Source organism: Chiloscyllium plagiosum, unplaced genomic scaffold (assembly GCF_037043375.1).
Source record: "Chiloscyllium plagiosum isolate Xiang-an unplaced genomic scaffold, Cpla_swu_hap1 HiC_scaffold_9, whole genome shotgun sequence".
Taxonomy (NCBI): Eukaryota; Metazoa; Chordata; class Chondrichthyes; order Orectolobiformes; family Hemiscylliidae; genus Chiloscyllium; species Chiloscyllium plagiosum.
The window spans coordinates 20,119,490-20,135,534 of NW_028270147.1; the positions used below are offsets into that span (position 1 = coordinate 20,119,490).

The 16,045-nt window shown below is 37.9% G+C and overlaps 1 protein-coding gene across 2 annotated transcripts in view; it reads right to left on the reverse strand.

Annotated features, from left to right (window-relative positions):
• Nucleotides 1-4,626: 4,626 nt before the first annotated feature.
• Nucleotides 4,627-16,045, reverse strand: part of tgfbr3 (transforming growth factor, beta receptor III) — a 182,639-nt gene continuing 171,220 nt past the window's right edge. For both annotated transcript variants that reach the window (XM_043698779.2, XM_043698778.2), the window contains exons 16-17: nt 14,444-14,551; nt 4,627-7,886 (exon numbers count right to left, since the gene is read on the reverse strand). In XM_043698779.2, coding sequence (XP_043554714.2) covers nt 7,768-7,886; nt 14,444-14,551 — 227 coding nt within the window. In that variant the 3' untranslated portion in view covers nt 4,627-7,767. The remainder of the gene's footprint in view (nt 7,887-14,443; nt 14,552-16,045) is intronic.

Genomic DNA, 16,045 nt, shown 5'->3' on the forward strand with positions numbered 1-16,045 from the left:
GGAATCAATTTTAAAACATCAACAATTTTAGGCCAAGGACCTCGGAGAAGGTGCTCAGGCCCTAACACCCTGGGGTTGGGGTGCTACAACACTCAACCCATTATCAGCTACTAATAGTCCTCATTAGCAGCTATTCATTCTCCAAGGCTGACCTTTACCCATTCCTTTGTTTGCCCAAGCAGTTCTGAAGAAGGGTTACCAGATTCAAAAAGTCTCTGCTTTCTCGCCACAGATGTTGACAGACCTGTTGAGTTTTATTAGCAATTTCTGTTTTTGTTTCTGATTTCCAACATCCTCAGTTCTGTCAGTCCATCTGTTTTTCTCTCTCTCTGGGTTGTATTGTTTACTCCTCCCACTTACCCCACCCCATCTTCTGCTAAATACCACCCTTTTCCTTGCTACAATTGGTTCTGAAGAAGGGTCACTGGACCAGAAACGTTAAACTCTGCTGTCTTTTCATGGATGCTGCCAGACTGCTGAGTTTTTCCAGCAATTTGTTTTTGTTTTCGATTTCCAGAATCCATTGGTTTTGTTTCCTTTATTTTTTCTTCTTTTGAGTTATGATTTAAGCTCCCAACATTACCCCCTGAGCACCATTGTGCTTCACTGTACCTTTAGCGAAGCCAAAGTAGCAGAAACCTTCAGTGACTCTCCATTCCCCTGAAATAATTTATCTCCTACAATGCACTATTGTCTACCCCTCCCTAATATTCGGAGTTGTGCTTTTCTCTCATTACAATGAACGTCCCCTCTACCACCCAACAAATGGGTGGTTGTGCTTCCAATCCTCAGAATTGACTTCCCCAACTTTCTTATCACAGCAGCAGTGACTGGACTCCTGGACAAGCAGCTGACTTGCCACAAACACCTGCCACTGGTGCACTGGACCTGCTGGATTAACCATGGTCCACTCCCTGGATTGCAATGGCCATCTCCCTTGATGACTGTGGAGTACTTTTCTTTGTTGAAGTACATGCTGTGAGTTACCACAGAAGCTGCTGTCACATGTTGTAGATGTGAGTGCCATACAGCAACTTATCATTGTAGTGGTTCTATGTGGAAGCAGGCCATTTAGCCCATTGCATCCACGCTGTCCCTCAAAGCAGCACATCCTTGGAGACAATGGGCAATTTAGCATGGCCAATCCAATTAACCTGCACATCTTTGGACGGTGGGAGGACACAGGAGCACCCGGAGGAAACCCATGCAGATATGGAAAGAATGTGCAAACTCCAGTCATTCAACACTGGAATTGAACCCAGGTCCCTGGTGCTGTGAGGCAGCAGTGCTAACCATTGAGCCACCCATGTCTATTCCTTAACTGATCTCTGTTGACAATTGTAAACTGCTAGGCTTGATGTCTGCACTATGTCAAGGCAAACATAAGTACTGTGAGCATTTAGGTTCTGACTGAGTGTTCTGTGAGCATTCAAGTGGAAAAATGAGGAGCCCGGAGCTGTCCCAAAGCCCAATCCATGAGATGAGTACTTGCTGCATATGCAAAGTGTCTTGGCAGCAGCATTGCAAAGAAAGGTGCCAGTGTGCTCCAAAGTGCAGCATTAATTGCAGAACTGGATTGCAAGTAGGTTGCAGATGTGGCAAGGCTGCTACAAGTCTGAGTCAACCTCTGAACAAAGTGCCAGGCACCCTCTGTTCATGGAACATGCCTTGAGATGTTGGTGACTGCTGTCCAAGGTGGAAGCTGGAGGAGCACATGGCAAGCTGGATTCACCAGGCACCCATGCTGGCATTCATGTCAGGAAGTGGAACCATCTTGTTTCCTTGCCGCAAGTGGGAGAATAGGAACATGCATGAGGGAAGGGAAGATTAGATACATAAAAACAGGCCTTACATTTGCTAACTAGCAAGATTCTTGTCTCACTATTCAAAATTTGGCTGCAAAACCAATGTTTCTTAACATGGTGGGTCTAATTTCTGCCAATCTTGTGCTATTTTATCAATTGACAAGCTATTTCCCACATCATCCCGGGGTGGGAATATTCCATTCATTCTCACTTAATTTGAAATAAAATCTTGACAATATTTTTCAAGACAATGGAAAGTAAAAATCTAGCCCAGTGGAGAAAAATATAAAGAAGGCTAATTCACTACGTGTTGAATTGATGATCTAGACTATTTTTGCACCCGCACATTTGCAAAGAGCTTAAAATTTATTCTCAAAGTGCTTTTTCCAGATTGGTGCTACATAGACTACATTAATCCCCTTGAGGAAAGCGGCAGCTCATGTATATAATTAAAAGGTCCATATGGATCACTGAGTCTACAGCACAGCTTGCCTCGACATACCAACCATTTGAAGTAGCCATAGTGTCTTGTCACAGTGACTTAATATGTTGCAAATTTATTAAAAATATTCAGGTGCCAAAATGGTTAGGTCTGCATAAACGGCTCCATTTCGGAATGGCAGGCAGTGACCAGTGGGGTACCGCAGGGATCAGTACTGGGACCGCAGCTTTTTATAATATATGTTAATGATATAGAGGATGGTATTAGCAATAACATTAGCAAATTTGCTGATGATACTAAGCTGGGTGGCAGGGTGAAATGTGATGAGGATGTTAGGAGATTACAGGGTGACCTGGACAGGTTAGGTGAGTGGTCAGATGCATGGCAGATGCAGTTTAATGTGGATAAATGCATGGTTATCCACTTTGGTGGCAAGAACAGGAAGGCAGATTACTACCTAAATGGAATCAATTTAGGTAAAGGGGCAGTACAGAGAGATCTGGGTGTTCTTGTACACCAGTCAATGAAGGTAAGCATGCAGGTACAGCAGGTAGTGAAGAAGGCTAATAGCATGCTGGCCTTCATAACAAGAGGGATTGAGTATAGAAGCAAAGAGGTTCTTCTGCAGCTGTACAGGGCCCTGGTGAGACCACACCTGGAGTACTGTGTGCAGTTCTGGTCTCCAAATTTGAGGAAAGACATTCTGGCTATTGAGGGAGTGCAGCGTAGGTTCACGAGGTCAATTCCTGGAATGGCGGGACTACCTTACACTGAAAGACTGGAGTGACTGGGCTTGAGTTTAGAAGACTGAGGGGGGGGATCAGATTGAGACATAAGATTATTAAAGGATTGGACACTCTGGAGGCAGGAAGCATGTTTCCGCTGATGGGGGAGTGCCGAACCAGAGGACACAGCTTAAAAATATGGGGTAGACCATTTATGACAGAGATGAGGAGAAACTTTTTCAACCAGAGAGTGGTGGCTGTGTGGAATGCTCTGCCCCAGAGGGCAGTGGAGGCCAAGTTTCTGGATTCATTTAAGAAAGAGTTGGATAGAGCTCTCAAGGATTGTGGAATCAAGGGTTATGGAGATAAGGCAGGAACAGGATACTGATTTAGGATGATCAGCCATGATCATATTGATCGAAGGGCAGAATGGCCTACTCCTGCACCTATTATCTATTGTCTATTACTCAAATGTGGGCGGCACGGTGGCACAGTGGTTAGCACTGCTGCCTCACAGCGCCAGAGACCCGGGTTCAATTCCCGCCTCAGGCGACTGACTGTGTGGAGTTTGCACGTTCTTCCCGTGTCTGCGTGGGTTTCCTCCGGGTGCTCCGGTTTCCTCCCACAGTCCAAAGATGTGCAGGTCAGGTGAATTGGCCATGCTAAATTGTCCATAGTGTTAGGTAAGGGGTAAATGTAGGGGTATGGGTGGGTTACGCTTCGGCGGGGCGGTGTGGACTTGTTGGGCCGAAGGGCCTGTTTCCATACTGTAAGTAATCTAATCAAATATGCCATTTTTGAGGAAGGCAAATGGTTGATATTTTATGAGTTGGCTTTACTATTTATTATGCATTATTGCTCGGTATATGGAAGCACTTCACGTCCAGACTTTTAATGACTTCTCATTAACAAAGAAGCTATACATAATGTTTCTAAAATGCTGCACTATTTTATTCCCCGTTCTCCTGTGGCTCTTTACAATGTGTTGCATTCCTCACTGAGAGGGCAGGAAGGAAATTTGCTTCCAGTGCTCTGCCAACACAATATGACCATCTGCTGGAAGGTTCTTGACAGCAACTCTCAGGGACTTTTTTCCAGTTTTATTTCCTCCCTGTGGAGATGCCCCTGGGCTCTACTCAATCTTTTTTATAATGGTTTTTGCCAATTTGATAACTTAAAGAAGGAACCAATGCACCTTGCCATACTGAAACTCCCTGCTACAACAACAGGAATTTATATGTTATCCTATATTTCGGGACCAAAGATGTGTGGGGGGTGTCAATATAGGATAACAACGATCAATTAAAGGCTGTTCTTATTTCTCTTATTCAAATGATACAATATTAATGTAAATACTATTCAAATTGAATGTCAGGACATTCTCCACACAAGGAAAATCATTACTTGCATCAGTCAGAAATGGAGGCAATATTGTTGGAATCATTTAAGGAACAGTTGGATAATGTGATAAGTGTTTTTCTGAATAGATGAGCAAAGCTGGGTCAAATAGCCTTTCTTGTCTGCACTGGCTGAAATTGCAGTCACGATATCAAATGTGGTAGGAAAAAGCAACATGCAAATTTATTATTTTTACTCTTTTCATTTTTTATCTTTCTTACAGTTAGTAGTTTGTTTATTTTACTAAAAATGCAAATATTGTTAATTGATATACCTTTATTTTTACATAATCATATAGTATAACAAAAGATCATACTTTTTTGGAAAAATTTACAACAAATCCCTTTACAACAGCATATGAAAAATAGACATGGACAGAATACAGAATCCTTTAAGTAGGCACAGACACCACCTGCAATTACTTACAAAAGTCAAATGGTACAACCAGCAGTACAGGCTTTGTTCCTTTAGTAAAATGGTGAGGTAGATATATTTTAAAGATAAAGCTGAACAAAGTATTAAGAACAGAAAATTTACAATCTTAAATGAATTGTTTATCCAACAGTAATATATAATACAAACATCCAAAGTTGCAGAAGGTGTACACCCACTGAAATTTAGAAGTGCAGAGCTGCCAAAGTTCACACTAAGTCAGAGTGAACCGACCATAATGTTAATGGTAATCCAACTGCTATTGTTTGTCTCAGAAACCTTTCTTACGCAATGGTTAGAATCATTGGAATTCTTGAGCCAATGGCAGAGAGAGAAAGCAAAAGACAAAAAAAAAGGCGTTGTAGGACATTACATTCAATGATTTTCTTTATGCATCATTATGCTGTCAGGGCAAAATGTATTTTTATATACTGTACATGCATATAATTCTACTATACAAAAGATTTTACATGCAACTTAAAAAGGAGATTAATATGAACTTTGAAACCATAATGTGAAAGTCATAATGTCACTACTTTTGAGGCAGTCAGTCTAACTCAAATATTTTAAATTTGTGTCATGAAAAGAGAAAATAATCCCTAGAGGGTATTTCACCAATCAATTTGGAAAACAGATGAGAAAGCAAAGTATTATAGTAACAGCTGCCCAAAAAAAGTGTTAACTGTAACTATCACCTAATATCAAGCTACCAGAAACCTGTATTTTTGTAAAATAGTCAGTAGGACATGCCAGCAGCCAATTCACTATGTAAATTAGAGAAAAGAATAGCAATATGTACGAATTATGTTTCTGAAAACTTTACACCCATTATTCAACTGGCTAGCATGGGTTTAATACAGACAGGAAGATTAGTAAATTGTGATATTGCCCTGGCGTGTGGAAAGTTAAAGAGAATTAAAGTGCTAAATTGCTCATTCATAGACAGTTCACTCAGAAATGAACTGAATAAGGGAATAAAAATGAGTTGCTTAATAGGAATCTGTGTCTAACTGCATTGATCATTTTGTCATTTGATTTTTTTCCAAAAATGATGAATGCACAACAGGAAGTTTAAGCATACTATTCTGGTGGTATTTCTTTAAAATTAAAGCTTAACATTTAATTAAATTTAAAATCACCTTTGGAGCCACATCTTTGAGTCTAAATCTAAACACATGCAACCTCAGTTACCAGCCTTAAGAAAGTGCACACATTTGGTGTGGTATCATTAGTTGTCAATGGGGTGAGAAAAGAAGTAAAGTTATAGACTTCATGGTAACAGAATTTTAAAATAAGTCAGATGTTGCCTGTAGTTATTTATTTTGATTAGCCTGTTTGAACATATCTCTTTGGCAGGTGGGACTTGAACCTAGATCCTCTGACTCAGAAGTAGAGACACTACCACTGCTCGCCAAGAGCCCTGATGAAACAGCATACTTTCACCAATTAAATCAGAACTGCCAGTTGTTGACCCAAAGGTGTCACTGAAGTGCTTTGGCAGCAGTGCCTTCTAATCAGACAGGAACCAAATCCAGTGCCTTATACCACTCAGACACATTACCTTAAATATGCCCTTAGCATATTATCAAACTATAAAAATGGGCCTTCCCAATCACTTTCATTAAAACTGACTCTGATTAAACAAATGATCTTAATCAGAACTTCTGAGGGGAATAAGTAAAAAGCTGGAGGCAAAGTAGCAAAGGTACATAATAAAATTCAATGAAAATTCACAGTTAGCAAAATTAATACACATTTGCAGATAGATGAACTTAATTTATGTAACTTTAAGAACAAAGGTCAATTCAGCAATCCTGCAGTGCTAGTGGGAAAGCCACCCTCAATAAGGAGTGCAGATCAGAGATCGAGTGACCATGCTGTAGTTGTCTCAGATTATCCAATCTGGATTCACAATTACTTTAACTCCCCAATGGCAGTGTGGATCACTGATTTTGTCCTTAGAATATTTGCACAAAAATTCAAAATACAATAAAAATATAGCTTATGTGTTACTAAAATACTCTGTACTCTGCTCTAGAGAGTTCTTTAAATGTTTATATACAGGAATACATTATTAATTCAGGAAGTAAAATACATTCAACTGTACAGTATGCAATATTCAGTACCGTGAAGAACACAGTTTGCTGAGCTGCACAAAATTGAACATTCATGATATAGGACAACTTCGAGTCAGTCTCATTGATGAACACCTGCTTTTAAAAATACATACAAATAACGAATTCAGAGTGTGCTTAAAATGTCCCATTTGTGTCTTAAAATAATAACTGCTGCCAAATAATCAATTTATATCTTTAAAAAAGATGTCCAAGTCACTGAGAGGAGCAGCAGAAAGCTTAGAGTTGGTCATCATTTTAAGTTTTTGTTCAATTTCCCAAAAAGTACGATAACCTTAAAGCTGTCAATATTTTTGGAAACCTGGTGCCACAATTTGCACAATATCATAATTGGGGCTAATTGGTACTTTTTGTATACATTTATTTACAAATGTTTCTCTGGAATATGTTTAATTGTGCTTTGTATTAAAAGTGTTTCTGTTTATGAAAATTATGTTTCTGATTCTTATTAATTAATTAGTGCTTGGCATTGTCATTTCTACACTCAGCAAGTTGCTGGTGTTTGCATAAATCCCAGGAAAAATTAAACAGCTGCATTCTAGAACTAAAGCAGCACTGAGAAAGATTTCACATGAGGAACCCATAAATGGTTAGCAAGTTCCCAACTCAGGGTAATTAGTAGTTTTGTCACATATAGTGTTATACACTCGAGTAAAGTCAGTTTACCTAAAGTATAAAGCAACATAGATGATTTCTTGCCTTGAACATACATCTGAGCTTTTGAAGGCAAATGAAGATCTTCCTTTTATCTTCAGGATATTAACATCAACAATTAGCCACTTTGAATCTTGCCTTTATACTCCATTTCCTCACAATTATTTCCCTTTGGGTTAGGCTGTACTGCTGCTGGAACAGGGAGTGCTTTGTGTGCTACCAATGCTATGAGCAGTGCTGCTGTTTTCTGATGCTGGAGGTGATGTGGGGACTTGTTGCCTTCCAGCTGTTTCACCTGCAGAACATAAACCACCGTCAATTAACTGACCACCAAATACCAAGACCCTAATAAATTTAGTCATGGATTTGCGGGCAAACAACAACAGAGCTGAAATAAAACATCTTTACCAATGGTTATTCTGATATATAAAGTTTAAGGTTTATATCATATTCATCCCCATTATAGTTTCTTCCTCTGCAAAATCAGTCAATACTTTAGTGTATTAACAATTTATAAATGGACATAGCTTTTGAAAGCCATGAAACCCTTTTTTCTCTCCATCCCACTGGAGGAGGTGCTTTTGTTTAATCAGAATCCCTTTTCAAGGCCTCTCTGCTCTGAAATTCAGTGCCAAGTGAAAAAAAATAATTCATCACAGATTTATGCAAAAATCAGAACAGGCCACGAACCCCTGCTGCTATCCCAGTTTGGTAACTCAATACCACTCTTAACCATTTCCTGAACCATATAATAGTAAAAACTTTATTTAAATAGCTTTAAGGGCTGAACTAGACTTGATAACTATTGAAATAAGTTCACTGTTCAGTAAAGGATAAATTCCTAATCTGCCTTTCAATATATGAAAATAGCTGAGTGCTACTAGAACTGTCTCCAAAAAGGAGAAGAATCAGTCTGTTATAAATTAAGCTTGACTTTGGAAAAAGCTTGATTAGCTGACTGAGTGTGCCGGGGTGTATAGACCACGGAGGGTCTTTAAAAGTAACTTGCACGCTTTTAAACTGAAACAGAGCCAGCTCAAAGCTATAAACTGCTTTTGTTTTGTCAGTATCTGTCTGAGGCACATGCTTATATGTACAATTCCCTGTCCAGGAAATCTGGACTCTTTTTATTGACTTCAAGTTCAAGTTTGCTTCGTCAGACTATTTTAATCAGGACTTGTTCAAAAATTGATTGTCTACAATTCTTCAAGGATTTAATCAATATTTAATTACTTCTTCCGGCAAATGCTAACAATCAGTAAGGAAAAAGAAACACTTTTCCAGGGGTGAATTATTAAAAACCAAAAACTAGATGGTGACAATAGCTGTCTAAGAAACATTTACTACCTTGTGTTAATGTAACCAAATTTGAACCATTTCATAAATGAGTTACTAAGTAATGCAGGAAGCTGAACTCTAATCCTCAAGGTTTAGGAGGAAGATGCTCACTTTTTGTTTTTGAGATGAATGCATTTGGATTTTGGTCATAATTCATAATATGCACAGGGAGATATGGGAAAACATGAATTAAATGGAACAATGTGCATTCAATGAGCTATACTAGGTGACACTGAACTCAGTTTCTACCTCCAAGGCTGAATACTAGTAATTCAGACAGCCGTTATACCTTTTGTTGAAATTCAACGGATGTTGAAAAGGCAGTAGGCTATGTTCAGTACAATCACATTACAGTGGAATATTTTGCTATTTTCACCCTCTGGAAATTTTGAGCTTTATAAGTAAGAGAAAGTGATAACTAACTAACGTCATTCTCTCTTTAGGGAGACAATTTTTTTTCCTCTGGTGCAGGTTTATACATGCCTGACTCGTCCCTATAATTTTAAGAAATATCTCTGACCTACAGTCACACAGCTGTTTGATAAAATTAGTATCAAGAGAGATGGTATAGTTCTTCTGAACTTTTGAACAACCAACTTAATTTTATTGTATACTTGAAGCACAATATGGACTTGCTCTTCGACCTGAAACAGCAGGTCAACAATGTGACCCGCCAGCTGCTCAATCATTTCCCTATATACAAATTAATGAACAATTCAGTGTTTTCAAGCAGCCTTGATAAAATATGGGCTTGTGCATATATCTGGCACAAAGAAACATTGTGCAATTAATTGATTGCTTTTCTTTATTCTGGATCTAATTGGTTCTTTCACACATTAATTTTTAAGTTACATATTCAGTTTTATCTGCTGTACCTTGAACCAGTTCGCAAGAGCCAAATGAGTAGGTTTTCAGTGCTATTTGCATGGCTTTGAATATTTTAAGAAAAAAACAACAAAACATGTTTCCATGCAAACAAATACTCAGCATTTCCTCAGAAAACCATCAATACCAAAGCTACCAGCCCAGCACCAGATACTGGAAAATTATTTTACTGCTCCTCGGATGCTGCCTGAACTGCCGTGCTTTTCCAGCACCACTAATCCAGAAACTGGAAAATTATGGCAAAGGAACAGATTCTACAGCAGAGATACAATCATTCTTATTCAACCATTACATTTTAATTAATCTTGTAGATAGCACTTAATGTTTAATTAGATTTTCACCAATACATATAAAGCAATGGCTTACTTACGTGAAGCAAATCAAGTAAATGAATGGTTGAACTATTACTTTCCCTCACTAAATTTACTTTACAGCATGGGAGACAGCCAGTTAATTGCAATCTATGTTTTCTTACTCTTCTAATTGTTTCCCATAAACTTTGAAGCTTTACTTTTCAACTCTAACAGATATTATGGTTATAGTTCCAGCACTGACATCCCTAACAAAGCTCAGTGTTAATTAAACAATAAGAGAATCTCTTAACTTCTCCTTATAATTTGGTGATGAGCTTACATTTAGGCTTAATAGCTGCTGTTATGATGTTCGCTAGGACTAGTTTCTCCTGAATTAACTCATCAAAATCTTTCACAAATTTGATTGTCTTTTCGTTTCTTAACTTGGTTACCAAAGGGATAAAAGATTATCGGGGAGGATTATAGGATTGAATTTAAAATCAGATCAGCCATGATCTTATTGAATGGCCTCCTCTTGCTCCTTGTTCATATTAAAGTCCTTTGAACAAAACTGAATGAATAAAAAACAGGAAAATACCACTATTGACAAAAATCACACCAACAATTAGCAAATGCAGTAAAGAAATGTGCTTGCAAAATTGCTGAAATCAATATAAGACCTCTATCAATCAAATATGTTGACCATGTTAACCAAATAGAATGGACATTGTTGGAGAATGCCAAAATGAAGACCTTTGGAATGCATGTTGACATGATTCCATCTAATGGAGAGCCCTGCCAGTGTTGGGGATGGGGGCAGGGCAGGGTGTGGTGAAAACAAAATAGGGAAACCATGCAATCTTTCACATTTTAGTCACATCAAGATTGCTGCAGACAAGAAAAGGAACAATGACAGCTCCTGCTAAATGGATTATGGCTCAAAATGCTGGTTGTGAAGCCACCAGTACTTGACAGTTTTCGGACCAGCTAAAGACTGGATTGTCCTGTACAACCCCAGATGTTCCGGACCTTTATTATCATTATTTTATTATGTAATTAAATAATGCAGCGTCAGAGCACACCAATGACTTTAAAATTAGCGTTCTAACACATCTTGCTAAGCAATAATATAAGTCAATATTGAATTCAGAAACTATAAAAGATCTTTCTCACAACTGGAAACAGTTTTATGATACAAATCTTGCCATTTCCTGGAGAACTTACTGCCCAGAAGGGAGTACACTTCAACAGGAGACTCTGCCAAACAGAACTTGTAGTAAAACACAAAAAAAAAGTATCTTGGATTTATATTTGATCTGTGAGAGGCAGAGCAATATTAGTATTTCCACTGTTGAGATCTCTATTGCTGTGATCTATTTGCACATTTCACCCAAGTGGGCACGTCAATACCATGTGGCTTCTCCATAACCATAGTCAATTTTAGCCCATCAACAGATTAACAGGAGCTGAATTTCTGTTAGTGTGCCTGCTACATCAATTTTTTTTTCATTATTCTCCTACTCCTGATATTTTTGAGAGCCCATTTAAAACAAAACTCAAATTTTTAAAAGTTGGTTCCATGAAAAGAAAACAAAAATGAATGGAAGTAATTTTGACTGTGGAATCGGACTTATATTAGCATGATTCAATGAAATGCAAGGTTAATTTCTCATAGGCTACAGAATTACTGATCATTCCCACTCAACTTCATTATTCTCACCCATTCCTTCCTTCCCATAACCACAACACGTGTTCCACCTATACTCATTTTCTACCTCCCCAGCCTCTATATTCAATAACGCGGAGATGTCGGTGTTGGACTGGTGTGGACAATGTCAGAAGTCTCGACACCAGGTTATAGTCCAACAGGCTTATCTGAAATCACACACCATCTGTAAAATCATCCTTACTGTCCTGTTTTGACACCATCACCTTGATACCTTGTTATAATCTCTCTACTTTAGTTTGTACAGTATTGGATTATTTGTTACTTTGTTAGACCCTCAGCATGTGACTCATATCTATCATGTTATTCCAGCAATTTGGTTGGTTTCCAGCACCACCTTATTTTTAAGTTTTTGAAATTATCTCTGTCTCAATTAATTGGATTATAGATTATCCCTTCACTTGCTATTCAGCTGTTGACACTTTACTCACACCATCTGACATTTTTGATCACCTTCAGAGACTTATTATTCAACCTGTCGACAACCCACTCACACCACTTGTACGATCTTTTCATCTCTCTGCCTATAAACTATGGGCTTCTCTTCACTCCACCTGACAAAGGAGCAGCGCTTTGAAAGCATGTGATTTCAAATAAACCTGTTGGGACTATAACCTGGTTACCTGTGACTTCTGATCTATATTCAAAGATCTTCCTTCACCATTATCGTCATCTCCCTTCAGTTTTCTGAGTAGACTTTCTGAGGACCTGTTCAGTTCATCAAACACCTACAAATCCTTTTCCATTTCCTGTAGCCCTTTTCTCTGCAAAAACATGAAATACAACCACTGCCCTTTCTTCCCTTTTCCAGGTCTCTAATGCTACCTCCACGATAAAGAGAAATTGACTTGTACTGTTTTCAATTTAGAATGCTCAATTCACTGCTCATAGTCTACATTCGGGGAGATTAAATGCATCCTGGGCGACTGCTTTGTGGAAACCTTCTGTCCATCCAGCAAGTGTTACCCTGAGCTTCCAGTCAGCTGTCATAATAATTTTCCACCTTGCTTTCATCATAACATCTCTGACATTAGCCTGCCACAGTGTTCCAATAAAGTTTATCACAGTGGAACTTCAAATCTTTCTGTGTTCAATGCGGAGTTTAACAATATTAGACCATAACTTCCGGCCCCATTTTGCTTTTCTGTTTTTATGTTTTCTTCTTGCTTTTTATTTATTCATTCATTTAGTACTCCAACATCAACTTTTCTGTTAATTACAGCTGCCATTATCACACCTTACGTTCCTCTACTTGTCCTAATACCACTTTCTTTGACCGTGCACCATAAAACTGTAATTTAATTTCTCTTGCCCTTCTCATTAGACATTCATTTCTGTTTTGCTTCCCACCCTCATTTCCCATGCTCAAAATCTATTACATTTTCATCTATTACATATGTGACCTGATGAAGGGTCACATATCTAAAATGCTAACTCTGTTTCTTTTTTCAGGGGTTCAGTCAGGCCAGCTCCATTTTAAAAAAATTGTTCTCAGGAATTGAGTTTCACTGGTTATGCCAACACCTATTGCCTATACCTAATCGAGTAGTTAAGAGTGAACCACGTTGCACTCAGGTTGCAGTCATATGTAGGCAAATCAAGTAAGGATAGCTGAATTGCTTTCCTGAAGTGACAAGTAGTGAACCATTTAGGTTTTAGTTTTTTAAATATTTCATCATTTCCTGTTTTTATTTCAGATTTCCAGGATTCTTTATATTGGTTTTGTATCGAATTCTCTACCCCTTAAGTGGTTTAGTAGATTACTCAATTTTTAAAAAAAAAAGTTAAATCAATCTATGCATAACATGATTAAAAAGCTGCAGTGAAATAATGTATTCCCAATATAAAGTCTTGAATCTTGATTAAAACGTTCTCAGTTTTGATGTCTCTTCATCTAATAACATATCTGTTTTATGCTTGCCAGCCTTGTGAGAATCAACAGCTTGGTTTAATTCTGTTCCATTTTGAGGGAGCATCATTGGACTTGAAATATTAACTTGGTTTTCCCCCCACAGATGCTGACAGACCTACATTTCAACAACAATTTTTGTTTTTGTTCGTTTCATATCTCCAGCATCTGCAATTCGTTGTTTTATTAAAGCTCTGTTTATTTAGTATTTCAATTTAATATTCTCAATTCTTTCATGTTCACTTGGATATAAATCCATATTTTAACATCAAACTGAAAAATCTGAGCAAATTAGTGCAGTTATATTAATGCTTCAAGATAAAAGAGAGTTGAATTGATAGGGATATTGTTCACCATATTGTCAACATTGTTAATTTCTTTCACACACTTTATGCAGTAGCACATGACTTATTCGTATTTTACACTTTGGGTCAGAATGTCTTCTCACAAATCAATTAATGTTCCTGATTTTTCTATACTAGAGACAATCCAATCTATTCTTCATTAGCCATTTGATTTCAACATTTGCATTGCATTACTTTGGTTAAGTCTTCACAAAATTGAACACAAATCAGACGCTAGAAGTGTTAGAGAATGCAAGATTTAGTGGGATTCTATTGACCCGTCTCATCCTAACCAGGATGTGTGGATGAATCTGCTTTAGGGATAGCACCATGTTAAATAATTGATGAGATACATACCTGTGTGGGAGTAAATATACCACAAAGCTCCTGTTAGAAGTGCACCAATCACAAACGCTGCAAATGCAATTCCCACAACAGTTGGGGTATCCAGACCATAAATAATATCTGAAACACAAGAAGATGATATATACATGATACAGGTTCATAGTGCATAAAACAAAATACTATTCTGGCAGGATTATCATTTAAAAAAAAATATTGATATCTTGAACAAAAAGTCACATAAGAGGCTCAACTTTGTTTATGAATCATGCCTTCAGTGTCTTGTCTAGAGTTTCATGCAATATATAGATGTCAACTGTGTTGCAATCAACTTGATTTAACTTTCTTGCATCATGCTGAATATTTCAATCATCTTCAAGCGTCATTTACATGGAACAAGGATAATGAAGCGTTTCTGTATGTTTTGGATAGACCAGATTGGTGGTCTTCATCCTTCCCTAATTCTGAGTTTGAAAACCATAGTTGTCAAATGAAAGACAAAATTTAGTCTTAACAACAATCGCCTAGTGATGAGAAAGAAAGCTTTTAAACCATCTGTATACAAACTCATAGTAGAGATTGTACTTATTGGAAGGAAGGTAACTTCAGAGGCAAGTTACTTGGAAAGGACATTATGTAGGGCAAACAATAATTGAATATTTTATGGACAGCATAGCAATTGACAGACAGATCATTCTGCTATAACATGCATTTCGTCAGCACGAATTGGCTATAACGCGATTGACAAATTGTGGATGTTGTTTGGATGACATACTTTATACTGAACGGGTATTGCGATTAGTATTGCTATTAGTGATCATCTACAGTGTGATTTTCTATGGTGGTTTTCCATAGCAGATTTTCTGTTGAGCCAGGATGCAGAGGAAATCATCCAAGAAACCATCATCTTTGCTTACAGAACAAAACATTATGAAACCACTTGAGTAATGTGACCAGTTTTTAATATTTTCTTTTATTTATCCTCTAATTGTGTTTGATTAGATTAGATTCTCTATATTATGGAAACAGGCCCTTTGGCCCAACAGGTCCACACCGACACTCTGAAGAGTAACCCACCCACACCCATTTCCCTCTGACTAATACACCTAACACTATGGGCAATTTAACATGGCCAATTCACCTAACCTACACATCTTTGGACTGTGGGAGGAAACCGGAGCACCTGGAGGAAACCCACGCAGACACAGGGAGGATGTGCAAACTCCACACAGAGTGTCGCCCGAGGCTGGAATCTAACCTGGGTCCCTGGTGCTGTGAGGTAGCAGTGCTAAACACTGAGCTAATGTGCCACCCCACATTTATTTGCGCATCTGTCTGTCTTTTGTGTTAATGGGGCTGAAAATGAAGGCTTTTGAGTTTTATAACATAGACCAATTAGATTACTTAATTTTGCTCTCCTAAAGTTATTACATTGTTAATAAATTGGTTTAAGATACAAACCAATGTCTGGAATTGATTATTTGCAGAATCCCAGATTGGCTACTCAAAAGTCTGATTCGGAACAGTGGGGTCAACTTTGATGGTTTTTGAAGGCTTTAAATCTACTGTATTGTGAACATAGAGGTAGAAAGGTCAACTTGGTTCAGCTGTCTGACT